This window comes from Poecilia formosa, unplaced genomic scaffold (genome assembly GCF_000485575.1).
Source record: "Poecilia formosa unplaced genomic scaffold, Poecilia_formosa-5.1.2 Scaffold105, whole genome shotgun sequence".
Classification (NCBI taxonomy): Eukaryota; Metazoa; Chordata; class Actinopteri; order Cyprinodontiformes; family Poeciliidae; genus Poecilia; species Poecilia formosa.
The window spans coordinates 1,174,518-1,201,132 of NW_006800044.1; the positions used below are offsets into that span (position 1 = coordinate 1,174,518).

Genomic DNA, 26,615 nt, shown 5'->3' on the forward strand with positions numbered 1-26,615 from the left:
TCCTGTCTGCTGATTTGTACACCATTCGCAGGTGAGGTGATGCACATTGACGTCAGAGGAAAGACAAAAACGTTTCAAGTTTTAATAAAGTGCTCACGGATTGGGTCTACATGGTGGATAATCGACAAGCTAAACCTGTTTCTGGGTCCTGTTTTGACAGGAAACCTTTTCTTCTGGCAATGTAAAGATGACAGCAAGTTCATTTAGCGACAGATTTCATGAACTCAAGTCCAAAGATCTCTTGCACGCTCTTTGTTCTTTAACTTAATTGAGTCTAGTTGGGTCTAGTGACGTATTGGCGACATGTCCAGTGTGTTTAGCGGCTCTTGACCAGTAAACATTGGTGATGGACACCAGTTCCCAAATGACTCTGAAATGGTAAGCAGTTTAGACGATGGATAGAGTCCAGCTAGACATTGATCTGTATTTTTAAAGCAAAATAACTTCTGTTTATGTGGGGACGCATGAGGTTTAAAGCTGTAAGTAAGGATATGATGTATCCTATAATCTATTGTGCTCCATAAATAATGTTTAAGTAATTGTTAGAAGAAAAATACTTCCATCCCAGCAGAAACCCTGATCCGGACTGCCACATGAGATCTTGAGGACCTTGAATAAAAATCCACCTGTTTCCAGAACTGTAACCTGAAACACCTCGCCGTAATGTTTGATAGATTGAGTTAAAACGTTTATCTTATAGTATGTGGCTAAGATTTATTTGTGAATGTAGGATATCAGCTCATGGCTCTGCATTTCTGCTGTTCTTAAGAAGCTGTTTATTGCCTTAAGTCTCCTTCCCTTCTGTCTTTCTCTAGTTTAAATTCAAAGAACTTCATCTTTTTTTCTATTATGGGAAAATAAAGGAATTTCTACTGCAGTCTTCTATTTTCTGTCTCTTACCTTTTACACTATTAAAGTAATTAGAAATAAATTTATTTACTTCAAGTTTTTGTCCACAATGTGTTACATCCTAATAACTCGTTAAAGGTAAGACTTTGAAAACAAAGGGTATATAAGGTTTCTGCAAAACAGTGCTGCTTACCTCATATTGCACATGCAATATGAGGTCTTCTTTTGTTGCTCTGCTGTTTCCTTCTTAACCAATAAGTCCAGGATATGTGTGTGTTGGGCGGGAGGAGGATATGAGATACCATCCATAGGGTGAAACATGGTGGTGACAGTATCAGACTGTGCAGATGACTGGTTTGAAGATGGATGGAGCTAAACAAGGGCCAACAATACTGAAAGAAAACCATTAAGAAGCTAAAAAAAAAATAGTCAGAGCTTAAATGGAACTCCTTAAATCAGAGCTTGTTCATGAGTTTTAATGGTCCAGTCAAAGTTCACACTTGAATCAATTTAGTCTGTGTAAGACGTGAAATTTGATGTTCATAGACTCTTTTAAAGCCACATCATATCCACAGTAGTGCTACACTGTTGCTCTGTCACTCTGTATCTCAAAAATAGTATACTTTAAATTTTGTACGTTTAAAGTGATAAAATGAAAAACAAAAAAAGTCATATACTCTCTCATGACAAGTAGGTCTCCTCTAGAACTGAATGGACGGATACATTTAGGCAAAATATGTCCCTGCGACGTCTGCTAGGCGTCACGTGTGTTTGCACGTGACTTATTAACCCGGAAATAGATAGTCTGACTGGGTGTGTTGATGTCAGGACAAAACGTGTTTATTTTATTGTGGCTTTCGTTGTTTTGACACCGTAAAGGGGCAAAGCGGAGAGGTCCCTCCTTCGCCGGCGTTGTAAAGTATGGACAAAGACAAGAGCAGCGATAACGTGAGTACGCTTATTCTTTCAATGATATGGGTTTGAACGCTGCATGTTTAAAGGCCTTGGTTGCAGAGGAAATCATGGCTCCAGGCCACGTCACGGCTCTTTTTTGCTCTACGTGTCGCAGCATGCCCAGTGCTCCTGGATGGACATGCACCAGTACATAAGCGATCTTCTCTCGTCTGGAAACCAGTCCAAAAACTCGCCAGATGTGAGAAACGCATCATGGGGGACGACGGCTGTTGCTGCTGGTGTTCCTCTCGGACTCAAAGCTTCCTCGCTGCAACCCCTTCAGCCTCTGCAGCCAGTCCAGGAGAGGAGAGAGGCAGCCCCGGGCAGACTGGTCCACGCTGGGGCAACACACAGGAGGGGAGAGGCCAGAGACAGAGCAGAAGGTGGCATCATATATGGCAGGCTGTTTTAGCATACAATCAAACCAACCTCATATCCCGAATTACTTTATTTCCTTTAAATTATAATGAACTCCATATCTCTTATTTAAGATATGGAAGTTTATTGATTAACATGGCATTCCTCCACACCTTTACTAAATATCTAATATAGTTTTATTAGTTTTAAATTGAACTGAAAGACAACAAACTAAAAATAAAAAAAATCAAACTTAAATTAGCAAATTTCTCCATCTTTGATATAATTAATATAAATCTATAAAACAGTGAGACGTCTGTGTTAAGATATAGCATTTATCTTAGAAATGAAAGTGTTATCTGGAGATGAAAGTCCATTACAGATCAATAAGATATCAAGTCTTGATGAGTAACAGCTAGAGCTTGACGACATGGACAAAAAAATTATCACAATATTTTTCTCAATACCTGTTGCAATCTCTTCCCCAATTGGTAAAAGTGTTCACATAATTATAGTGCCTTTTAGGCGACATGAATTGTCTGCCTTATTAAAATGAAAGTCTACAATTATTGTTTTTACTGACATTTTATGATTTTAAATAAATGTTTGAAATTGTTTTATGGTGTAGCACTACAGAGAGCTACACAATAATGTTTTTTTTTTCATAGTAGCTGTCGCGTATATTTTGATGTAAGAGGAACTTCTGCTTTTGCGATCCTTCCGTCGAATTCATTGCACATTGGTAAAGATGTGTAAATATCCTGGTTATTACAGCAGAAGAAGCACCACTGGGGAAAACCCCCCACATAAAATGCTAATTCTAAACTGAGCACATTTTATCAATGTGAAAATATCCCACCTTAAGAAATTAAAAAAGGTAGATTTTGTTTTTTGTGGTCTAGTAAATAATTTAGCTATATGCTAAAAATTCATGATGCCCTGTTTCCAGAGCTTTAGGAAAAGAAACAGGCCCACAGCATGACAGTTCCTCCACAATACTTAATATACACTTTAAATTCATCTTTTATTCTAAATGCTAAAACCACTTATCAAGTCATATTTCTTTACCAAGGGTACCAGTTAGTGGATTACTCTGATTAACATAAAAAGTATAAATAAATGGTGCATTTATTTGAGAGGAAGTTTTAATACCAATTGAATAAATATACTGAAATTACAAAGTAAAATTTTAAATTTTCAAACACATCTTTACTAGTGATCCCAATAAATATTGCAAGCACTGCACCACCTCTTGTTCCATGTCTCAGTAATGTTGATCTTCCTCGTTATTTTTTTTAGTTTTGGTAAAAAAAAATATGTAACACATTTTTCTTCTTGTTCCACAGGTTTGGATGAGCATCATGCCTGCACCTGCCCCGGCTGTCCTTTCTTTAGCTCCTCGTCCTCCTTTGAAACTTTAACACCCCGACAGTCGCTGTCCTCATCCCTACTAGCTCAAGTTTCATGCCAGCCCAAAGACCTGAGCATGAACCTGTGCTCTCCAGACACCACCGGCGCCGCGTCGGAGCAGGAGTCCAGGCCGTCCGACCGACCACAGACCAACGATGCGGTCAGAGGGACCCAGAGCCAGAACCAAAACCTCGACTCTCCCTTAAGACCCTCAGCAGGCTCTTTGGCTCATCTCTCCATGTTTCCCTGCTTCTGTTGCCACCGAGGAGTACAAACCTGCGCTCACCTCATGAACAGTCAGGAAAGCGCCGACTCCCCCTTTTCCCACACCCACGCCCACCATCACTTCCATCACCACCACTGCCCCATAACGTCGTGCGTTCCCTGCCCTCAGCTGGCCCACTCTGCACAGCTGTCTGCTGCCATTCCCTGCCTGTCCTGCCGATGCTCGCTTCCCACCTGTCCTCAGGTCTGCCGCCATCAGCACAGAGAAGGCCAGCAGCAGCAAGAGGAACGAGGAAGACCCCTTCTGTCTCTGCATCCCTGCATGCACTGCCCTGCCTCTTTTTCCAGACCCTCTCAGCTGCTGCAGCACCAGCGCTCCGAGCATGCCCAGAAGCAGTCAGGCTTCCTCTGCACGGAGTGTGGCCGGGCCTTCAACTCGCACAGCAACCTCCGCATTCACCTGAACGTGCACACCGGCGCCCGGCCCTACTCCTGCACCGACTGCGGGAAGAGTTTCAGCCAGTCAGGAGCTCTGAAGATCCACAAGAGGATTCACACAGGTGAAAGACCGTATTCCTGCGACTTTTGCGGCAGGGGTTTTCCCCATCTGGCGGGGGTGCGGGCCCACCTGCGGACTCACACAGGGGAGAAGCCCTACAGCTGTAGCCTGTGTGGGAAGTGCTTCACCCAGTCAGGAGCTCTTAAGATCCACACCCGCATCCACACAGGAGAGAGGCCCTTCGTCTGCAGCCTCTGTGGGAGGGGCTTTTCCAATCGCTCCGGGATCCGCTTCCACTATCGAACAGTCCACTGCCTGTCAGCTGAACTCGACGGGGAGGCGAGACCCAAACCAACGGGATGCTCTCCGGGGCGTCCAAGAACTCTGCCTTCGACCAGCGGTGGACCAGTGACGGTCAGGGCTTCAGCTTCAGATCCTCTCAGTTCCACAGAACTGATCCCTACAAACCATGGGAGGATCCCAACTAGTGGAAATGAGAGCAGGTCACCAGCAGAAGGAGCGGACGGCAACAGAGAGGAGTTGCCCTATGCCTGCGAGGATTGCGGTCTGCGTTTTAAAGACGCCCCGACCAGGAATCGACATCAGACCCTGGTGCACTACTCGCACGACGGCCGGGTGGAAGAGGAGAATCAAGGACAGAGGAGTGAAAACATTCAGAATCAAAATGAATGAAAGCGCATTAATGTTGGTGTTGGTGCCTTCCAAAAGTATTGACATTTCCCAATTTTGCCAAATTACAACCACATGGTTCAGTGCTTTTTGGGGTGGATTTTGTTTTAAAGGCCTACCCAAATTGTTTCATGAAAAGAAAGTGAAGGTAAATGGATCCATCCATTCTTACACCCTTATCCCATTGGGGTCGGGAGGGTTGCTGATGTTAATTTGAGAGTGTCAGAGTATTGCAGGTTCGTAAATTCATAATTAAGGCTTTAAAATGTCTTAATCTATCAAAACAGTGCAAGTTGACCTTAAAGACGTATTGAATTTTGTCATGGCAGGACTATTTAATCTGGTGTATTTTATTGGACTTTATGTCAATCAATATTACGTTCGGATTACGTTCTGTGAATCGAAGCTAATCAGGCTAACGCTAACAAGCTAATTGCTTGCTAATTGCAGCTTGTTAGTATAAGATAACTAACTAGTTGCTTTTTCCATCTGTCATGGGTAAGTGCACATTTATCAGCAGTTTGTCAAGCACCAGATTTACCTATTAAGAATTTTATTTCAAAAGAAGTTGCTGCTGTAGAGGGAAATACAGTTGAGAAGGAGAGCAGGGACTATCTACGCCGAATGACGTAAGAAAAAAAGATGAAAAGGAAGAGGCTTTAGCATTTAGTTAACAATGCTAAAGCATGCATAATGTTCTTTCCACTTCACAATTATGTGCTATTTAGTGTAGGTCGCTCACATAAACCCCCAGTAAAGCATGTTAAAGGCGTTACCGAGTTCTGCTCTTGTCAAAGTATCAAAAGGTGTGGACACTTTTGCACGGCCCTGGACGGATAGGGCACAGCAGCGAAATCTGTCCACTGTTTTGAAGTTGTTTTGTGTTTCGTTCAATGCTATGTGCAAGTAATTTGTCCATTTTATTTTATTTCTTCACATAGATCATTTAGACAACGAGGCAGACTTGACTGAGCAGTGATTTGTGTTATTGTGTGGCGCCTATCTCTGCCAGTTAGAAAAAAACGTGTTGTTCTTGATAACATTTTTAATTGTGCCTTATTCTGTAGTGAGAGAGGCAGCTTCAACACAAAACTTGTAAAAGCCCCAGTGTAAAGGCTAATTCAAGAAACGGCTGACTTCTTGTTATTTAGAAGACTGCCATTTATATTCAAAAGATACAATTCAATGTGATTAGAAAAAGTGCAATTTCCTGCTTTTTCATTTTTAGTAAATATTAGATATTGTATTTTTATACAAATTAAAGAGTGGACGCAGAGGTATGTCACATAATGTATGTAACACACATATGAAAGGAAAATAATCCAAAATAGTTTGTTTTGTATACAGTTTTAATAATGACATCCTCTTTTAATTTAGTTTAGAACTTCTTCCTACTTCCAGGACAGTGTTTGTGTTGATGAAAGTCACACTGACGGTATGTGAAACTTTTCATTTCCTCGTCACACTTTCATCCTGTATTGTTGTGCCTTTGTTGTGTTACAACTCCCAAGTACTTTAACATGTTATTTTTCCAGACAGAAAGTTACACATGTCGTTCAGTATTAGAAATCTGAAGCTCACAAGAGCCACCTAGTGGTTATATGTGGTCACAGCTCCAAACCAGTGTACCTTTAACAGTGTTTCTTCAAGAGTCTACAAAGCGTTGTGAACAGTACGAGCGAGTAACAATCAGTCCACTGTTTTGCTTTCACCTTTTTTAAAAGACGGATGTGTACATTTCTGTAGAAAGTGCAGCTTGTGATTGAACATTTCATTGGTAGACTCTCTGCGTCTCAGACGCAATCAAACCTGTAGTTTCTTTGTGCATTCTATGGAATAAAAACTGTACAAATCCATAACTTCCTGTAAGGAAATATTTTGTCAACATGACTCTCAGATCTTGTGTACTGACTGGTCCACCCTGATATCCTCTATGAATATGGGGGTGGAGGGGGGGGGTCGTCTATAGTGACTCCTGATGTCCTTGAACATCTCTCACTGACACGTTCACCCTGCTGAGCACGCTCTGGGTTAGTGTCCTCTTAGGATCTAAGAGATCCTCTGGTCCAAGTAGATCTGTCCTCCACATCTGATCGCCCTGCATTCACAAGGCCTCCTCATAAGTGTGCTTTCGCACCAAGGAGTCACTTGGCTTGGGCTCTGCGTAGTCTTCACTGGCAGGGCAAGGGCCGCTGGTGTGCAGGGCAGGGGTGCAGTAGCCATTGAACAGCACCCTATGTGAGGGGCAGTCGTACTGACTGTGAGCGGAGGGTGCATGAGCAGGAGGTCTGTGCATAATGCCGTGAAGCAAGCTGGGCGGTTGGTGCTCAGGGGGAAGCTCGCTGAATGGAGTGGCGTACTCGGGCTCCGGGGGAAGCGGCTCGGCGTACTCTGGAAGGTTGCCAGGTGTGTCGTAATGGGCGCAGGTGAACGGAGTGGTGTAGCCTTCATCTGAAGAGGGTCTGAATGTGGAACCGACCTTCTGTCCAACAGATGTAATGGCAGGAGCAGCATAGTCTGGGAAGACGAGAAAAAAAAAACGTCACAAGTCACCTTGTTTTATCAGGTGCAGCTGAATAAAACAGAAATGTTTATTTCAGTGATGTAATTAAAAAATGAAATGCCTTCAGGACTAGTCACAGAGATGCATTTAACATTGGTAACTATATGGTGATGATTATTAAAATTGAATACAGAAACAAATACAGCTCTAGTAGTGCATTTCCCCTTAAACACAGGCTAATAAAGAGCAATGGATGAGAGTTATGGCCTTCTAGTTCTTATCTCATTTTTGATGGATTGTAGTATACAGACCCTCGAGTGATATGTAATGATTCAGAGGAGCTAAAAAAAAGCCCTCTAAGTATCTTTTTAGAGCTGTCCTTTGATTTGTGGCTATTGAATAACATAATTTAATATCCTGGACAGCTGCTCAGTGGCGCTTGGTCGCTCAGTTTTACGACAGCGTTTATGAGTGGATTTACTGGTTCTGGACGTGCTGATGACATGTCCAGATCCAGTAAATCCTGGAGGTCGTCAGTAACACTTTTTAGATTTAGTCCAACAGGAAATAAATGGATTGTGGCATAAAGTGTTTTTAAAAGCAGTGTAGTTTGACCTTTTTAGGACTCTCATATAATGTCTAATTGTGTCACATTGTTAAAATAATTCATATTTCTGACTGCTAATAGATTAATAATTATTGCATTGATGTAAAAACAAGGGCACAAATGGCATTATTTAGGTAATGGGAAAGTAAAAAATTTGGAAGATTATTTTCTGCATAAAAGAAATCTTATCAGACTACAAATGGACCCAACTCTGAAGCTCACCAAGTGATGATAACTAAGATTAACGTGTCAGAATCAACACTTTTAGTCACTGAGTATCTGTGTGAAAAGCTGAATTACAAGCCGAGGGGCTCGATGAGGCAGCGATGGGACTTGCGAGAGAGGGGGAGGAGGGGGGGAGGCAGCCTTTATCAAGCTCCAATTAAAGGGTCTCTTTCAAAGCGACTCTGCGGTCCAAAGAAAGGAATGTTTATGCAGAGACTGGCGATGCGCTGAGCCAGGACAAAGAATGGTTAGGCCTCAAAGAGGGCCTGGTTGGAGCTGCTGAGAGTGACCGCTGATGACGGAGGCAGGGCCGGGTTGACCGAAGAGAGCAGAAAACCTTCCTCAGTTCTCACCGTTCAGAGGGGGGCTCGGCAGAGCGTCGTGCACGCTGCGCACCAGTGGGTAGGAGATGAGCTCCGACTGTGGACACGGGAGACTCTTTGCCTTAAAAGCCTGACAGCCAACTGATGTAAAGACACACAAAGTCAAATTCAGCGTTTTCGACTCTGGACTTGAAATATGTTACATTTATGAGCTTAACTCACCTGTCGGTAAGGAGTTCTTCATTACAGAGTCTTTTTTCCTGGCAAGAGAACATATGAAGGTATTTTACAACTAGATACAAGTTTTATGGACTTTAGCAAGTTTCCATGTAGTATGGTAGTAAAATATTCCTCATCTGTGAACACAATACAAATGAGAAGATTTAAATAGGTTATTATAGCCATATACTGTGCTGGTCAGACGTTAACATAAACATGCACTTATGATGAACATTAATGTCATATTGGGGGCTTTACTTAGAATTGTTCTTTTTCCAGGATTAAATAAAACTGAGTAAATAAAACGGGTCAAAGAACACATACAGGACTCAGATTTTTCTGAAGCACGCTCTGAAACACACTGTTGTGTATTCTATGATGCACAGCTGGAACATGTGCATTAAAGCTCTTCCCAAATCATAAAATTCAACGCCTCACAAGTGGCAGTAGGAGTTCCACTTATTTATGCCAAACATGTTAATGGTTTTGAAGTCCAAAAACCCTGTTTAAGATTCATCTGTTCTGATTTTTCTCTGCATCGTCTCTGGCAAACTTTTAACCAGTCTTTATATTTTAAAGGTTTAAAGGTTTCTTTCCTTTAAACTACTGCAGTCTCTTTCTGATTGTACAGGCGAATGATGACATGTTAGGGTTTGTGGCAGCTTCTCTTAACATTTTGATTTCAGGGTTACATATACAGCTGGAAGTGTACGAATATTTTTGAGCCTTTATGTGTCATTTTGTGTTATCGAACCACCCTGCGAGAAGAAATGTTCAAATGCGTCATTAAAAGCCCCAGAAAATACGATATTCATGCCAATGGAGAGTGTATGCAATCTTCTTACTGGAACTGTAGAGTCAATGAAAACAGCTGAAGGATTCATTCTAACAATAATCCTGCAGAAAGTCAGAAAGTGGACGAAAGGAGCAAGTGAAACCAGCGCAACATTGATGCACAATACCTTCGCTTCCACCAGATCCCAGCCAGTAGACAGCTCCCACACATCACCAGTCCCAGGACCACTCCCACCGCTATGATCACTGGCTGACTGTGGGCTGCAGCAGAATACGTGTGGAAGGACAGAGTGAGGTTTGCAGAAACAGACTCTTAAAATCAGTTTACATTGCTTCTCCTACGCAAAGTACATACTTAGCGTTGTTTCCACAGACAGGGCTTTCTCAGTGGGAGTGGGTGAGGGGCTTGGGTTCAGGGTATCCACGTTAAACTTGATGGACGGAGACTCTGCTGGAAAAGAAGCAGCGGTTTTACCTCCGTAACACTTGTCAGTCAGTGAAACTGTGCGAACAGATAATATGTGACTCAGGCAAACAGGATGTGCTCACCACCGGGAGGCCGTGACCTCAGTGTGACCTTGGCAGCAGGGCAACCTAAGAGCTGAACCCGAGCAGAAGCTCTGTCGTGCCAGCTCAGAGGCTGAAGCCGAACAAATCGAGCAACGACGGCAGGAATCAAGCTGTTGAGCACCGTGAGGTGGCCGTCCGTGTACGCCTGAAACACCTGCGAGCGAATAAGGAAAAAGCAAGATAAATTTAGCAGCCGTTAAAGAACCCCGCAGGATTTATACTGACAAACGTTTTGTTACTTTTGCGTCTCCAGCAGTTCAGTGTTGGAAGTAACATTTAGGTGCTGCTCGGCTGGATTTGTTCGTTTGCCGTACTCTGTATTCATGAATAAGACGAGCTGACTGCGCGTCAGACACATGGTGGGACACCAACCTTTTTTTCTTTGCTCGTAGCATCTTTGTAAGTCTTCCAGCTCTTTCTGTCCTTGCTGAATTGCAGACTGTAAGATTCCATGTAGCTCACCGACGATCCTGTTGTCACTAATCCTGGGGAAAACAACGAGAAGAAGCATGCACATATTTAATGTGAGTTCTTTCCAAAAAAACAGCAAAGATGGAGCACTAGTTTCTCTCCTAGCCGATATTCTTGCCGCTATGAACTGTTCTTCAGCCTCCCATTCTCTCCCATTATTTTAAATGATGTAGTCCTTGCATTTACTACTGCCACCGACTTTGGATATCGTCCTGGTTTCTTTCTCAAAATCATTGAGAGCTATGGGTTCCACTCTTTGTTATGTATTTCCTAAAGAAAGTCATCCTGGTGCTTCTGCGCTGAGATGCATTTCTTTTCCTAGACGAAGCAACTGACAGTGATGTTACTGTTTTTCTACTAGCTGGCCCAGCATCAGTAATACACCTGGCAGATTTAGATTTGGAATAATCTTTTATTGTGACCAAAATAGAAAATACTCCTAGCATGATGATGTAATGTTTGTTTTCTATGTCTGTGCTGTAAACTCCCCTGCCCCCAATAACTACATTATCTTTCCAATAGAAAGTGACTTTCAGCTTTCTTTCTTTCTTTAATCGGTGAAGTCACTGATTGAGCCACTTCTGCCAACCAGTTTTCCCACAACAAAGAACTCCTGGACCATCTCTGTTTGCTCTGTGACTCCTTCTTGCCCTTTAACCCCCTGCTGGTTGTGGAAAATGGACAGTTATACTGGACTGGATTCTGCTTTAGGCATCTTCCTGTTCAAAGGAAGCTGTCCCTGTTGCTGCATGCTTCCTCAGGATGACGGATTGCTGCAAAGCCAAAGACCCTAATAAATTGGCTGGCCTTCTTTAGGTAGAGAGAGTAAAGTTGACTTAAATTACTGTAATATTAGGACCAAATTGGACAGTTTCCAATTGTAATCAGACAAATGAACTGGATGGGACTGGGTTTTACCATTTAACCTGGACACAGATGGGTTCTGAATAAATGGAGGTAATTTTAGTTATTACAATACTTAATATAAATTAACTTAATTGACAAGAATCAGAGGAATTAGAGAAGCAAAAAAAAAAAAATCTCTATATATTTTTTACCCGTCACAGTGCTCCTTTCAGCCAGTTCAATCTCCACCCACGGGTTGGGATCCCTGTGGTCTGCTGTCCAGAGCAGGAAGTCGTGGCTGGACTCTGTGTTTCTGGAGGCTGAGAACGCTGTGTGCTCTCGACTGTTTTTGTCCCAGAAAGACGATGCATTTAGAGCAGAGACAGCCAGGATGTTGCTACATTCTGTTTGGGAATGAGAGGAAAGGAAGAACGTGTCCCATTGTTTAACAGAAATGCTTGTGTCTTAACTATGTTAATAATGAAGAAAATTTTTATGCCATGCTGCAGAAAGTGGACTGCTAAGGAATTAAGAGATGCCAAAATGTAAAACACAGCAGCTTACCACGGAAAATAAACTCAAGGAATGTAAATAATGCCCTGCTTGAGGGTGAAACCCTGATTTGTGAAAAAAAAAAGAAAAAAGGTCCTACCTTTGCTAAACAGCAGCTTCTTATCAGATAATGACCCCCTGTCAAAACGGCATCAAAGAAAGGTCAAACAAGCAGCTGGCAAACATCACTGTGATCTTTCATTGTGATAACAACGCAGGAACCAACGTTTTAGAGAGGACTCCATTGGCGAAGGTGGATTCATAGAGCGTGAGACTTCTCCCCTGATTCACAGTGATCCGGCCTCCCAAAGCGTCAGACGTAGCTCCACTGTGGACAGCAGACTTGCACAAAACCGACGTCTGTGACATTAGAGAACAAATATAATACTTTAAAAGTTGGGTTACGTTAAATACAGCAGAGTTTGGTAAAGGAAAATGTGTCCTTACGTCTCTGTAGCCCAGTTCAGAGTTTCCCCAAATCTCCCCCGGGACATTTTTGCATCCAGCTGGGCAATACACGCTGAGGAGCAGAATCACAGATTGGAAAGAAGCTCCACAGAGACACAGTGTCTTGCAAAAGTATTCACACCACTTGAACTCCTCTACATTTTGTCATATCAAGTTTTAATATATTTTATCTAACAGACCAGCACAAAGCAGCCTGTAATTGTGAACAAGAACAAAACGTGGAACTAAAAAGCTAAAAAAATTATCCATCTTCCCATCAGTATCCAAGGTAAAGTGTTCCCACAGTATGATGTAGACACTGCCATGTTTCACCAAATGAATTGTAACTGCAGCAAAATATGGTTTACGCAGTATTACAAGAGCACTGCTTGGTGTTGTTCTATGAAAAATTATCCAAACAAAAGTTAATGTTATGCTTATAGTGCAACAAAATGTCAAAAACTTCAGCAGGTTGGATTGTGTCTCAGTCTCTGTATCAAACTTACCTTAAATGCTGGAAACTAAAATGGGATCCTCTTTGTAAACAACTAATCAGATCTGTAAAAAAAAAAAAAAAAGAACAATCAGATGCTAAAATTAATCAACATTCATGAAAGGTGTAGAAACATGGAAGTCTCTGGCTTACACAACACCCACGCTCCCTCCACACACACGTTTGTGTTGCTATCTTTGTGGGGACTTTCCATTGACTTCCATTCATTTCTACAGCCTAAACCTTACCTTTACCCTTTTCCTAACCCTAACCATCACATACCCTAACCCTAACCCTAACCAAATCTCAATTCATACCTTAGTCCTAACTCTGACCCCTGACCCAAAAACAGGATTTCCCCTTGTGGGGACCAGGCTCCGGTCCCCAAAGGGGCAATTGGTCCCCACAACGTAGCATATGTCAGGAAAATCGTCCCCACAAGGTATTACAAACAAACACACACACACACACACACACACACACACGCGCACACAGAATCATACAGCACAGATTCAGGATGAGACAGTCTGGCACGCTCTAAGCGTTCTATATTAGGAGAAAGGCAGTCGTCTCTGTAATGTGACTGACGCCTTTGTTGCCGTCCCTTAGTCACACAACACGAGTCTCGCCAGCAGCTCTTCTGCCATCATAGTTAACAGATAGAGGTCTGTGTCTCTGCTCAAGGCCTCAGCTCCAGACGCCGATGGATTTTATAAACAACTAAGTGAAAAACAGGAAACTATGATACAAACCGGAAACCTCACTGAGAAAAGAGGACGGTCTCTCTCATTATATCATAGCAATGAGATCCAAACAATCATTTGCACAGAAAGATCCAAAACACCCTAAAACTTTATTTATGAGCTAAAATATCCAGAAGTATGTTAATACTTAAACCCCCCCAACGACAGATGGTTTGCAGCAGGACTCGGCGGCGCTTGGCCTTGTTGGGGAAAAAAGGGGAGGTGAACGACCCGAGACAGCCGATGACAAGGAGACTTACTCTTGTTTCTGAGTAAACGCAGCAATGGAGAATGAATGCAGATAAGCCGAGACACATACACACCAATACATGCACACACACGCACGCACGCACGCACGCACACAGGTAAACATTAACAGAACAGTGAGCATGACAAAAACACCAGTGAAAGCTTGTAAATAAGAACGCAGACAACTGGTAATCATGCATTAAATGAAGCTGGGATTATGTGCTGTTCGTGTCCTGTAAGGGCAAAGCACAGGAGTAATACAGAAACTATGTACTCCAGGACAGTGATAGCATACCGTCTCTCTAAACACCACTTGTTCGTATTGCGTAGCCTAATAATTAGCCAAAAAACAGAGGGATTGCTGCAGACGTACCTGGATGCTGGTCCGTTGCATAAGAAAGCAGGAACCCTCGTCCAGAGCGGTGTGGGCCAGACATGAACGTTACCGTCACTTCGTTGGTTTCAAGAGTCACATTCTTCATGGTTGCATTAAGCTTTCCACACACTGGGCCTGGGAATAAACAACCAGTCAAAGTACAGAAAAACAACAAAAATCTTGAGTAAAGTTAAATTAGTTCACTCATACCCCTTGGACTTTTGTACATTTTCTCAAGTTGTGTTTGACTTTCTGTTTTGCTTGTTTTTTTTTTTGTTGTTTTTTTTAGAAATGTTTTCCAATTCAAAATCAGAGGGAGTGCGTTTGTCTTCAGTCTTCCTATTTGCAAAACCACATTTTGTTCAGACAAAGCTGTGGATGTTTGGGAATATGCCCCATTGGCTTTTCACATGTAAAAGTGGACATTTTTTTGCAATCCCTATTGTGAAACACGGTGGCGGCAACTGTCATGCTGTGGGAATGTTTTTTTTTTCTTCTTTTTTTTTTCCGACAGGAAACCAGGAGCTGGTTGGGTTTGACGGGAAGATGGTTGGAGCGGAAAGCAGAATAATCCTGGGCTAAATGCTGATACTCACCACTCTCTGATTTTTATTTGTCAAACTTTTTTTTTATTTTATTCTTTCTACTCCACAAGCACACACTACTTTGTGTTTGATCACATATAAACCTAATAAAACACATTGGAGTTCGGCGTTGCAGCATTACAACATTTTTAAAAATTAATGGAGCATAAATAGTTTTGAAAGGGCTGCTTTTCTTCAGCCGAAGTAAATGTCTTTCGATATTTTTTACTGCTTTTTCATCTTCTGAAATATGAATCATTAAGCCATAAAAAGGTTTTCTTGACCCAAGGGGTGTTTTGTAGTACTAGTCTGTCTTAAAGGCTTCACTTTGGGCACAAAAGACTACTGCATAAAAACTGCTCCAACAACAAAGGGATGATGAATCTCTCAGGTCTTCACTTATTTTACAAGCACATACTGTTCACTACAGTACATTGCCAGGACTAGAAAGAGACTAAGTCAAACAGCTAAAGTCAAAAGACAAGGAAAAAAGGTTTTAGATCCAGAGACTGAAAAAAGAAAAGATCTGGCTTTATGGAAGAAAGAAAAAAAGGTATCAGTCGTTAAAAACGGTCTATTTCTTTCTTATTTATTCTTCAAGAAACCTCCTTAAACCTCTGGTGCTATCCATTAATAATCCACTTTAATAAATGCAGGTACAGAATATATACTTATTCACAATCACAAGCAAACAAATAAGCTACAGATACACTGGTAACCTTCCACTGATAGCAGACAAGGATTTTGTATCTTTTTAATGACAATAAATGCTGCAGTATCAGTTGAGCTCAGAAAAAATGATATTTCTCACAAATCCCTGATATTTACAGATGATCTACATTAGCAGCAAAAGACAGACAACAGTGAATGCTTTGGGGCTTAAATAAATCCAACAACCTTCAGGACAATACAGATATCGTCATAATCTCCCAGCCTTGATTTTTGGTGCGCTGTCAAATATCTGTAGCCTCGGGACACAACCTGATACAGCTGGTTGCAAAACGTACATGTGCTTGTTGCAAAATAGGGTTTGTCTCCCATCGATGTTTCAGCTAAATGGCACGCTATGACTATAGAGTCATGCCGGTAAGTTCTCTAATAACGGCAAGGAGCATTTAAGTCTGTCGGCAGGTATGCCGGCAAAACGCTGACTGCGTCTGAGGTCACAACGAAATCGTAGGTGAACTCACCCAGTCTCCGTTCTCCGCTCTTGCCGGTGATCACGATGGATCCGTTTCTGCAGCCTGGGCTGCTCTCGATGTCAAAGTCTCCAAACAGCAGGCGCAGCGTCCGGCCCTCCTGCACGCGCAGCCTCCATTTACACCAGGCGTTGCTGGGATAGGTGCCCGGGTAGTTGGGAGAGGAAATGGTACCTGACTCCGTTCCCAGCACCGCGTGTCCACAACCGTTACCTAAGGGGAAGCAAGAACGAACTTAAGAGGGCAATGAAAATAAATAGTCAATAAATGAAAGTAGCATCCCCACAGCATGATGCTTCCACCACCAGGTTTCACTGTGGGAATGCAGTGTTAGCTTTCTGCCACACTTGGCCACAAAGATCAAATGTAGCCTTTGAAGGACTATCGTCTGTACTCGGTATTCATGTGGACAGATTTTACTCTCAAATCAGCTCTGAGAAGTGAATTATTGGCTGCACTTTAAGCAAAGGCAAATCGTCTTAACCGCAGACAGGCTCGTCATAACTTTCCTAAATTAAATAAAGTGAATATTAAAGGCTTTGGTGAAGCATTATTTCAGGACAAACGAATAACAAGTCCAATCAAAACAGGCCCTGCAGACCTGGACATGTTTATATTCATAACTGAGTGATGACACAACTAATTATGAAGGAAATTCCTCTAGACTATAGTATAAGCTGAACAAGTTGCCAATATACTTATATTAACAAAGGTTAAAAGACAAAGAACTGGATATTTTTGGAGGAAAATCTATTCATATGGAAAAAAAACCCCAAAAACATTTCGGCCTTTAATTTGTTACATCCTCTGACCTAAGTTCTCTGACTAAAACGCTTCTACTGGAACAGAAAACACAAATATTTAGATACCTCGTCTAATATCTGTGTTACTCATAGGAAAAGAAAAAAAGCCAATTGAGTCAGAAATTAGTTCTCTGGAAACTGTTTGCGCAAATTCAAGCCCCCACAAAACCACGGAGGTGACATGTTCCGAGAATGGTCAAAACTTGAGTGAGACATCGAGGCCAGACTGAGCCTAAACATCACTCCCACCCTCCTCCGCCCATCCATATATGGCTCCCAAACCCCCAGATAACCTTCCTCTGCCCCTGTGTCACACATCCTGCATCACACTGTCCACCCCCACATCCCCCCCAACTTCCCAACAGCTCTTCAAATCCCACCACAAACCTTTGAATGCTGCTTCCCCTCCTCAGTTCCCCCAAAGGATTTCTGTGGAAATGCCAGAGTGACATGCTGTTGCTGTGGGCACCAGAGCATGGATCTGTCACTTTCCGGTGGGAGGCCACAACGGCGGCAGTGCCGGCTGCGTTCTGGGTGGCTGCTAATCGTCTCCTGCTGGCTGAACCCCTTCACCTGCAGTCACTCTGACAAACCCGTCTGGTTCTGATTGCATCAAGGAGCCAACGCAGCTCCTCGCAGAAGTATTTATGCGCCTATTAAACATTTTAGAACCGCAAACTTCAAAAGCACTTTATTGGGGATTTTATGTGATAGACCAGCAGAAAGCAATGCAGAAAAGTGTCGGGAAAATGAGAATATCGTTCAAATAAAAATGAATCTGTGCTCAACACACTTTACTTTGATAATACAAAAAAAAAAACAACAACTCACCAAGTATTAGTAGAGAGAGTCCACTTGTGTCTAATTTAATCTCAGATTAAATACAGCTTTTCTCTGAAGGTCTGAAGTTTGTTAGAGAACATTGGAAAGCAAACATCATCGTGAAGAGCAAGGAATGCAACAGAAAGGTCAGGGGTCATAAAGTTTTGGGGATGTTTAGAAGGGTTTGGTTATAAAAGAGAAACCTTTGAACATCTAAAGGGCACCGATTAATCCATCATCTGAACAATATAAAGGGTAAAATGACAACGGCAAACAAAGAGAGAGTTAATAAGATAAGTACTGTAGCCATGGTAACACTGGAGGAGCTGCAGCAGGACACAGCTCTGGTAGAGAATCTGTTTACATGTGAACTCTGCAAATCTAGTATTTTTTGTAAAAGTTCAAAGAAATCCAAAAGTATGTAAAAACAAGATGCCCATGTGACATGAGACCATACATGACACCGTTTGTGTCGGAAAGAGACATTTTAGAGAAATTTAACAATTTCCCAGTGGGCCAACATGATGGTAGCAGCATCGTGCAGTGGGAATGTTTCTTCAGCTGTGAGAGAGAAGCTAGTTAGATGGCAAGCTGGAAATTCAAGCCACACTTTTGTTTGTAGAAAGAAATAACTGAAATCCTGTGTTTATGTTGTACACTTATGCACTAGTGGGAGGTGCAGCATGACTTCAGCTTGTCCTGACCAGTTCAGGGAGATCAACAAAACAGGAATTTAAAGTGTTAAATAAGCAAATGCTGTTTTTTCCACTTAAGTTTTTTTTTTTTTTTTTTTTTTTTTGCTGGCAGGTTCTTGCAGGTCCGCACTGGCAAACAGGATATTCACCTGTCCTACCTGTCACTGCATAGGATTATCCCTTACAATCTGCCAATCACTGCAGAGTGAAAACAGAAAACAGGCTGAGGTAGAGCTCCCAAAACCTGTCCCAGCCACAGCTAATGAGGATTACTATTTCAACAACATGATTCAGAATCTGCAATTCACCCTGGACTTTAATCAGCTTCCGATATGTGAAGAAACCAAAGCCAGAGAGCCAGACGAAAACAACAAAGAAGATGATTTGTGGTGTGTAGTCATAGTCTATGCTGGAGTAATCATTTGTCTCTCTTTGCCTCTGTGTGTAAATATGGTCAGTGTGATTCATGCTGCTGAATGCAGTTTAGAAAAGCCCGTGGTAAGGATAGCTGGGAGCAGCAGGTAAACACATAGACAAGGAAGAGTATTCAAAGAATGTGTCCATCATACCACATGGGCGACCTTTGTGCTTTATAAGATGCAGCATTCTACAGTCCTATTCATAAATACATTAATCAAAAGTTGATTTTGACTCATACACAGCAGCAAATATATCCCAACTTTCAGAAAAAAATGTTAGCTGGGAAACAAGTTTTTAAATATTTGTTTCAGAAATGAGTTAGAAAGTTAGGATAATAAAAAAAAAAATTAAGCCACGTACTAAAGTTTTACCTGAACTCTTGTCACTTTTCCGACGTTATTAACAAAGTGTTATCTTGTAATAATACATGTTTACCAATATTTAGTTTTTAGTTGTTACTCAGCAAAAAGCTAACGTGATGTTAGAAATTCCGTGTCACGTCGCAATAATTTCTGTCTGTTTGTTTAACCAAAAGCGTCAACAGAAAAGGGGCTTTTTCTTACCCTCCTGACAGCGAACATCAACTAAACAGGCGCAAAAAGTAATCCAAAAACTAGTAAAAACAAACTTCATTCCATCCTCGATGGTTTTGCTCTTTCCAAGCATGATTTCCAGCCCTGTCCAAGGAAAAAAGTAAGGTGCATACTTCGATGGGTCGAGTTCTCGCTTCAATAAAAACTCGCAGCAGAATATCCTGCGAAATTACTATTGGCCACGAGTCGTAAACTCGACTTCCTATTGGTTAGGATGACTGTCAATCAAATGATCCCGGGCATTCCATTCCAAATGTATGGGACTCCAAATGTGTCTGTATTTGTTCACGCCAGCACAGTGGTTGTAGAGGTTTTCATAGCACTACCTGTGTAAATGCCATATTTACGAAAAGCAGCATACCAACAAACTAGCTCAAAGACAATAGAGAAAGGAAAGAAAGAATTTTGCCCACGAGTAAAACAATCTACCACTATCCACTGTGACTACATTTTCACATGAAGAAAGCAGTGAAGTTATGTGGTCCAAATATGATTTCAACTTGAAGTCCAAGAGAGGACTTCAAGTAGAAATATTATCCTCCAAAAAAGGTAAATGACAGACTTTTAGAAGTTATTCCAGCAGAACAAATAGATACAAACTAAAGTCCCAGGAAAAATACTAAAAAAGGAATGTGAGAAGAATCATCTAGCACTATGTGAGCTATGCTGTCCTCACTCGGCATCACTAGTCAGCCCATGCTTACGAATTTTATCCCATTAAACCTTATCAAAAGTCGAAAACGGTCCATTTAACTCGCAAAATCACAACGAGCAACAATTATTAATCCCTATCGTGTTGCATTTGCTCAATAGTTGTCATCAACTTAAGTGCGAAACTGCCATCTACTGGTGAAATACAGGCAACAGCAGAACACGTCAAGCTTGTAGTCCCAGATCACTAATAAGAATATGATACTCACATATTACTGAAGTATTTCTTATGCAGTGTTTTCTGCTTTCTGTTTGTGTGTGTGGAGGAGAAATTTAAATACCGGGTGAATAAAGTCGCCCTGCCCGTGAACTTTTACAGTGGAGCACAAATCCAGCCTCACGAGGACAGTTTGACCGAGTTACACATCGCGTGCCAACAGAGCGGTTCTCGTGACAGCGGGACAGATGCTTCTCAGGCAAACGCTGCCTTGGCTGCAGGAAGGGCAGCGACACAGCTTGGCTCACGCTGCCGTGTCCCTCTGAACAAGCGGAGGATTAATTATTTTTTTACGCTGTTTACACCGTAGAGTGCGAGGAGTGGAAGTGGACCCCGGTTTTTGTTTCTGTGGATCCTGTGTGGGACGGGAACGCGCGACAGGGGTGCGTGATGCCGCACCAACAGACGTCAGAGTGAGGCTGTGAAGAGGGTAAGAAAGGCACGCAACTGTCCGGGTATGCTAATCCAATATAGACTAATTTGAAGAAAACGGCTGAATATATTTAGTTCATTGTAGTCTGTCTGATACTGTGGTTAGCTGTTTCTTCCTTTCGTTAAGTTCTCCTGAAAGATAGGCTGTTCTTGTTCTATTATTGCAAAGGCTTCAATTGCATTTGCGTTCACTGTCAAATTGAGAGCGGCTCATGACAAGAGTATAAGAATTGAAATTAGTTTCCCATCATACCTTGTCTCACATAAATGACTAAACATTTCAAGTTTAACTCATTACATTTAATCCAGACATTACAATTCCTGCAGCTAATATTCTGTGTTACTTTCGGCCTCACAGCCTTCCTGACTCGCTGCTACAGGAATGTCACTATTGTTTCAACTTTTCCCCAATTACTGATATACGCCGCGGTGATGCAGCAGATTGTTTTGTGCCCATCTAATGAATGGACATTGACATTAAGAACCTCTCTGAAAACTATGGGTTTTTGCTGAAAGACACAAACGAGCAAATGTCACGCAATTGTTGAAGTTTGAACACTTATTCCGCTTTTTAAAAACGTTTTTCATAGACAATAAAGTTTGTCAGTTGAATTGTACAAGATACATTTGCGTTAACCGCAACAAAAGAAATGGTTTTGAAATAATTCATCATCATCAGTTTTACGACCACATTTTGAAATTACGGTTAAGTCCAAAACATTCCAGGTTATTTAATTTCACTAACATGCTCCTTCTGGCAAAGTATGGACTCTTTGTATGGAGTTTAAGATTAGGAAAAGAACGTTTTTTTAATCTCAAAGACTTGGAGTTCATCATCAAAGATAAATCCATTGGTCATTGAGACAGTCATTTTTGGCACACTGTTTTTAGTAAAGATATTTTTTTGGATGAACTTTTGGTCTCTTCTGTTGCCTGATGCTTTTGTACAATCAGATTATTTTCATTTTTTGTAACCTTATTGTGAATGATGATTTTAGCTAAATAACGTAATTAAAATGTCAAGAAAATCCTACTTTTAAGAGCTGAACTCCACAGTTGATCAAATTCCCTAAAAACAAAGCAGGCGTGAACTCCAGAGCACTGAATACTAACAATAAATTAAACCAGGGTTGTGTGGTTTTTCTTATCCCCCATCCAATAGATTTTTTTTATATGGAATTGTATGGAACCTCTCACATTAGAGTTGGAAAATGTTCTGAATAAGCTGCATTCCTCATCTAGAATATCCCAGCATGCAGAGGCTGTTTTAACCTAGGCATGAATTAATTCTGAAACAACAGGAAATTATTTTTATCCAAAAATATGTAATGGAAAGTATTTGTGTTTGATCTGAACATTAATGTGATTCACCTGTTGTCTCTGTACAGCCCTGCTGGGAGGTGAGATGGCTGCTGCTGAATGGGTCTCTGAGCCTTCAGGCAAAGTCATGGTGGTTAAAACAGAGAAACAGGAATGCAGGGACAACATCCATCAGAGACAAATCATCCTGCAGCTAAATGGGTAAGACGATTGCACGGAGGGGTACCAGTCGTTGCCTTGGAGTTTAAGTCTTAGTCTTCATATCAGAATCACATTTTTAAATAACCAAAGCCTGGAGGGAATACAAAAAAGAAAACAACAAAACCATTATTGTCCCATTATATCTGTGTGTGAGCTAAACTGATGTAGAAAAATGACTGTTTGTATTGTATATGCTGTATATTCTTAAGTTAACGCAACAGTCCAGTGTGCAGAGAAAGTAAAGTAAGGTTTGTTTAATTTCAAATGTGAATTTATGTCGCCCTCTGCAGGCTAAATGGCGACAGTGTCGGTACTGCCACCAGAGTTTTAGCGATAGAGACACATCAAAGTAAGTAAAGGCATGCAAACCAAAAATATTATCTCTTTAAAACTTAATGAACATATACAAAAAACACACATTTTGTTCAATACAACAGAATCATTATGTATAGTACTCAGCATAGTGCTGGGTGATAGTCTCAGTGTTGTAATTGTTCGATTATTCTTCCGGTGATGTTTTTTTTGCTGCGTCCTGTGAAGGTGACTGTGAAGCCGATGGAACAGAGATAGAGTATGGCTACCCCATCACTTGTGGAGACAGCGCAGCAGTCCTGCTGTTTAAGAAGTTTGTCTGTCCTGGAATCAATGTACGATGTGTTAAGGTAGGTCAATATGCTGAATGTGTCCAAGAAGTGCTGATTTATTACGGGAGAGCCAACCACGGTGTACTTTTTAAAAAAAAAAAAAATCTTTGCTGCATTGTTCCTTTAGATTTATTCTTCCTCTTACTATCTTGACATTTAAATCAGAGACTAATCAGGAAAAAGGTTTTGTCCTGGGGCACACAAGTTCAACTTCTACCAAACAAAAACAACAAAACATGGACTCACACTTTTAGAGAATGTGTTGAACTGTTCCCTATTTCAATAAACTGATCACACTTACAGCGTTTTAAGTTTTTTCTTCTTTTTTTTTTTGCAAAGAAAATAGACAAATAGACAAATAGACCCACCTAATAAATATTTTATGAAACTCCATAATAAGTGACAAAACACAATAGCCTAAATTTCCATCTGGGTATTACTAGCAGAGGTACTGATTGACTTATCAATCAGTTATCAGTAGCTTTAGAAATCTTCTTGACATTTAACACATTAGGTTTAGATGCTTCACGGAATCTGCAGCCAACTGAACCACCAACATCGTCCCATCATTGAATTTTGATTTGACACTAAATACCACTTTTCTCCAGACATCAGTTTTTCACCTCTGCTTTTACGTCTTTAATCCACACTAACCATGGTTTCTTTGTTGGTATTAGAAATGCTTTATATTTGGCTTTTCTATACATACATTCTATCTCCTTCTGACATTATCTCCATTCGTCTGTTGTGCATTTTTCAATTTTCAAGGTGTGTGACTTTCAGGTTCCTGTCCCTTTGTGTTTTGACCTTTGTTGCCTGTAGTGCACTGTTTTCTTTTTGCAACTTTTGCAATTTGTTTGTGCCTGTCACCACTTTTATACACAGCTGAGTGCTCCGGCACACTGGGTTGAAGTCCTGCTTTGAAAGACTTTTATACATTTCTTCCATGATGGATCTCCTGTTAGAGAATGATTTTCAATCAAAAAAAAAAAGAAAAAAATCACTTCACATTTTTCTTAGTACATTTTGCAAAGCCAGAATGTTCAGATGAAATAACTCTGTGTCAAATCTGTGATTTCTCCTTTTTCTACAAAAAGAAATGGATGAATGAGCTTCCTCCAAAAAGAGTAATTTATATTTTCATGCTCAGATTCGATACTCCTGTTGCTTGAGGCAGATTTCTCCCACCCTTTGTCGTTTCAAACTCCACAGATTTCCGTCTATATCGTAACACATTTATGATGTTATTAACTTAATACCTTTCTGTTTTTCTTGTGTGGTTGATTGAATTGTAAATTATTCCAGAGGAATAAAATGTAGGCTAATCATTACATGGGTTAACAGCCTATTTTACTTTTTATATGACTGTTTACATGATGTAAATTGCCCTGTCTTGCTTTTTACAGTTCAATGACCAGCTCATTAGTCCCAAGCAGTTTGTACACTTGGCAGGAAAAGCCACTCTGAAGGACTGGAAAAGAGCCATCAGAGTGGGAGGGGTTATGCTCAGGTAAGATTATGAAACATTAAGAAACATCTGTCTTTCTGTTAACAACCTTTAGTTCCACTTTCTTGTGCCGACTGTCATGTTTATCATTTTAAAACAGATGAATGTCTTGTCTTGTGCGGCATCTTGTGAAACTATTCAGAGCCTTAGTGCCATCCAAATTTGTTCATGTTGCAACCACAAACTTCAATGTAATCTGTTGGGATTTTCTGTGATAGACCGATACAAAGCATAAAAATGGAAGGAGAAGCATACCTGTTTATTGGTTCTAAAGAAAAATCTGCATTTGTATTTATTCCCTCTTCGTCTAATACACCTACATAAAATCCAGTGCAACCATGCTTCTTTAAAGACAGATAATAAATAGGGTAAAATGGTGTGTAACTTAAGTGCATTATTCTGTGAAGGCATTAAAGATTTGGTAGAGAACATTAGTAAAAAAAAAAGCCAACAACATATATTCATGGAGGAGCTGCAAAGATACTCTGCTCAGGTTGAATTGGTCTATTAGATAACTTTTTATACTCCACAAATCTGGCCTTTGAGTAGAGGCAATGAGAAAGTCATTGTTGAAAGACAAGCATTCGAAGTGTCACTAGGAGTTTTCCACAGACCATGAGGCAAAACCAACAAACACGTGGAAGAAGGTACTCTGCTCAAGCAAGACCAAAAGGGAACCTTCTGCAATTCCTCCTCAAAACACCATCCCCCCTTTGACAAATGTCGATACCAGGATGCTTTAGTAAACTTTTTTCTTTACATTGATAGGGAAGCTGGTTAAAGTCCATAGGAGGCTGCAAAAAAAAGACTTGAGAGTGGTGCAAATGTTCACCTTCCAACCGGAAAATGACCCAAAGCCATAGCTACGATGGTTAGGATTAAAGCATATTTCTTTATGAGAACGGCTCAGTCAAAGCCCAGTCCTAAATCCAAGACAGAGTTTGTGGTAGGACTTGAAAATAACTGTCCACATATGGTTTACATCCAATCTGACTGCACTTGAACTATTTTTGTAAAGAAGGAATGTGAAACGGTTTCAGTCTGGGTGAAGCTGTTGGAGAGAAAACTCCAAAAGCTTGAAGAGAAAGATGTTTCTACAAAGCGTTGACGTTAGAGGAGTTGCATACAAATGCGTGCCACACTGATCGTAGTTATTTTTAAAACACATTTTATTGTCATGCGATGGTTCTTATCCACACTACTACTTTGTGTTGGTCTGTCATATGAAAATCCAATAAATGCAGTTACATTTTGTGGTTGCAATATGACAAAATGTGGGGAAAATGGGGTTTTAATACTTTTAGAATACACTGCGGTGAACCACCGTCAGGATTGCTTTAATGCAAAATCCAATGTGCACATCTCTGTTTTAGTGTCTGTTTGAGCCTGCATACCAGAGGCAGTGGGTAATCACAACTGTGATGATAGCAGGATCAAATGGTTCACATATAAGCCTTCGAGCAGCACTTCTCACCTCTTTATCGTGTTTGCACTTGCTGTTGGTGTTGCTGGGAGGCAACACGCAAAACCCAACAGGCGGCATCTGTTCTTTTTATCTTTATGCCTCCGGAGGGCTGACCAACAAGCCCCGCATCAAACAAAATAGCGAGAGGCTGTTAGGATTGTTCAGACCAAACGTCTCCCATGCGACTACGAAAGCAAAAACAAGAAAAAAAAAGAAAAATGTTTTCTCAGACACTTTGCCATATTATTGTAACCTGCCTGTCCCCTTTGCAGGAAAATGATGGACTCTGGCCAGATAGATTTCTACCAGCATGAGTCAGTGTGCAGCAACACCTGCCGCAGCACCAAGCTCGATGTGCTGATGAACAGCACCCGGCCTCCTCCAGGGGCCTTGGTGCAGCCAAGCCTGTCGTGTTTGGCTCTCGAGCCTGTTGGGGGACAGCTGGCTACTGTGACAGGTAGATTACAGTTGGCACTTAAAGTTTCCTGTTTTCATACCAATCACATATGCTCTAACCACTGTTTTTAGCATTGACATTTCAAACCAATAAATTGAAGATCACTTTGAAACCAAGCACCAAAATATGATAAATATTTAGG

The 26,615-nt window shown here is 41.2% G+C and overlaps 3 protein-coding genes across 5 annotated transcripts in view; 2 read left to right on the forward strand and 1 right to left on the reverse strand.

Moving 5' to 3' along the window:
* Positions 1–1,615: 1,615 nt before the first annotated feature.
* LOC103143149 (zinc finger protein 135) lies at positions 1,616–6,840 on the forward strand. The gene is made up of 3 exons (XM_007559576.2): positions 1,616–1,797; positions 1,919–2,186; positions 3,507–6,840. Exons 1-3 carry the CDS (start codon positions 1,771–1,773, stop codon positions 4,985–4,987), a joined length of 1,776 nt encoding a protein of 591 aa, XP_007559638.1. The 5' UTR covers positions 1,616–1,770; the 3' UTR covers positions 4,988–6,840.
* LOC103143148 (discoidin, CUB and LCCL domain-containing protein 1) lies at positions 6,313–19,671 on the reverse strand. 3 transcript variants are annotated; one of them, XM_007559574.2, is made up of 15 exons: positions 19,490–19,671; positions 16,178–16,399; positions 14,401–14,538; positions 13,049–13,100; positions 12,543–12,615; positions 12,322–12,455; positions 12,196–12,233; positions 11,756–11,947; positions 10,599–10,711; positions 10,209–10,380; positions 10,012–10,107; positions 9,824–9,917; positions 8,865–8,902; positions 8,673–8,783; positions 6,313–7,501 (listed from the first exon to the last, which is right to left on the reverse strand). In XM_007559574.2, exons 1-15 carry the CDS (start codon positions 19,590–19,592, stop codon positions 7,089–7,091), a joined length of 1,989 nt encoding a protein of 662 aa, XP_007559636.2. In that variant the 5' UTR covers positions 19,593–19,671; the 3' UTR covers positions 6,313–7,088. The 3 variants fall into 3 exon arrangements, with proteins under 3 accessions (XP_007559636.2, XP_007559637.2, XP_007559635.2); XM_007559575.2 differs by having other exon boundaries at positions 10,012–10,104; positions 10,206–10,380; XM_007559573.2 differs by having other exon boundaries at positions 10,206–10,380.
* Positions 19,672–20,414: 743 nt separating this feature from the next.
* Positions 20,415–26,615, forward strand: part of LOC103143191 (glucocorticoid modulatory element-binding protein 1) — a 16,627-nt gene continuing 10,426 nt past the window's right edge. Inside the window, exons 1-6 of the mRNA XM_016675007.1 lie at positions 20,415–20,902; positions 22,268–22,400; positions 22,691–22,749; positions 22,941–23,062; positions 24,451–24,554; positions 26,289–26,473. Coding sequence (XP_016530493.1) covers positions 22,285–22,400; positions 22,691–22,749; positions 22,941–23,062; positions 24,451–24,554; positions 26,289–26,473 — 586 coding nt within the window. The 5' untranslated portion in view covers positions 20,415–20,902; positions 22,268–22,284. The remainder of the gene's footprint in view (positions 20,903–22,267; positions 22,401–22,690; positions 22,750–22,940; positions 23,063–24,450; positions 24,555–26,288; positions 26,474–26,615) is intronic.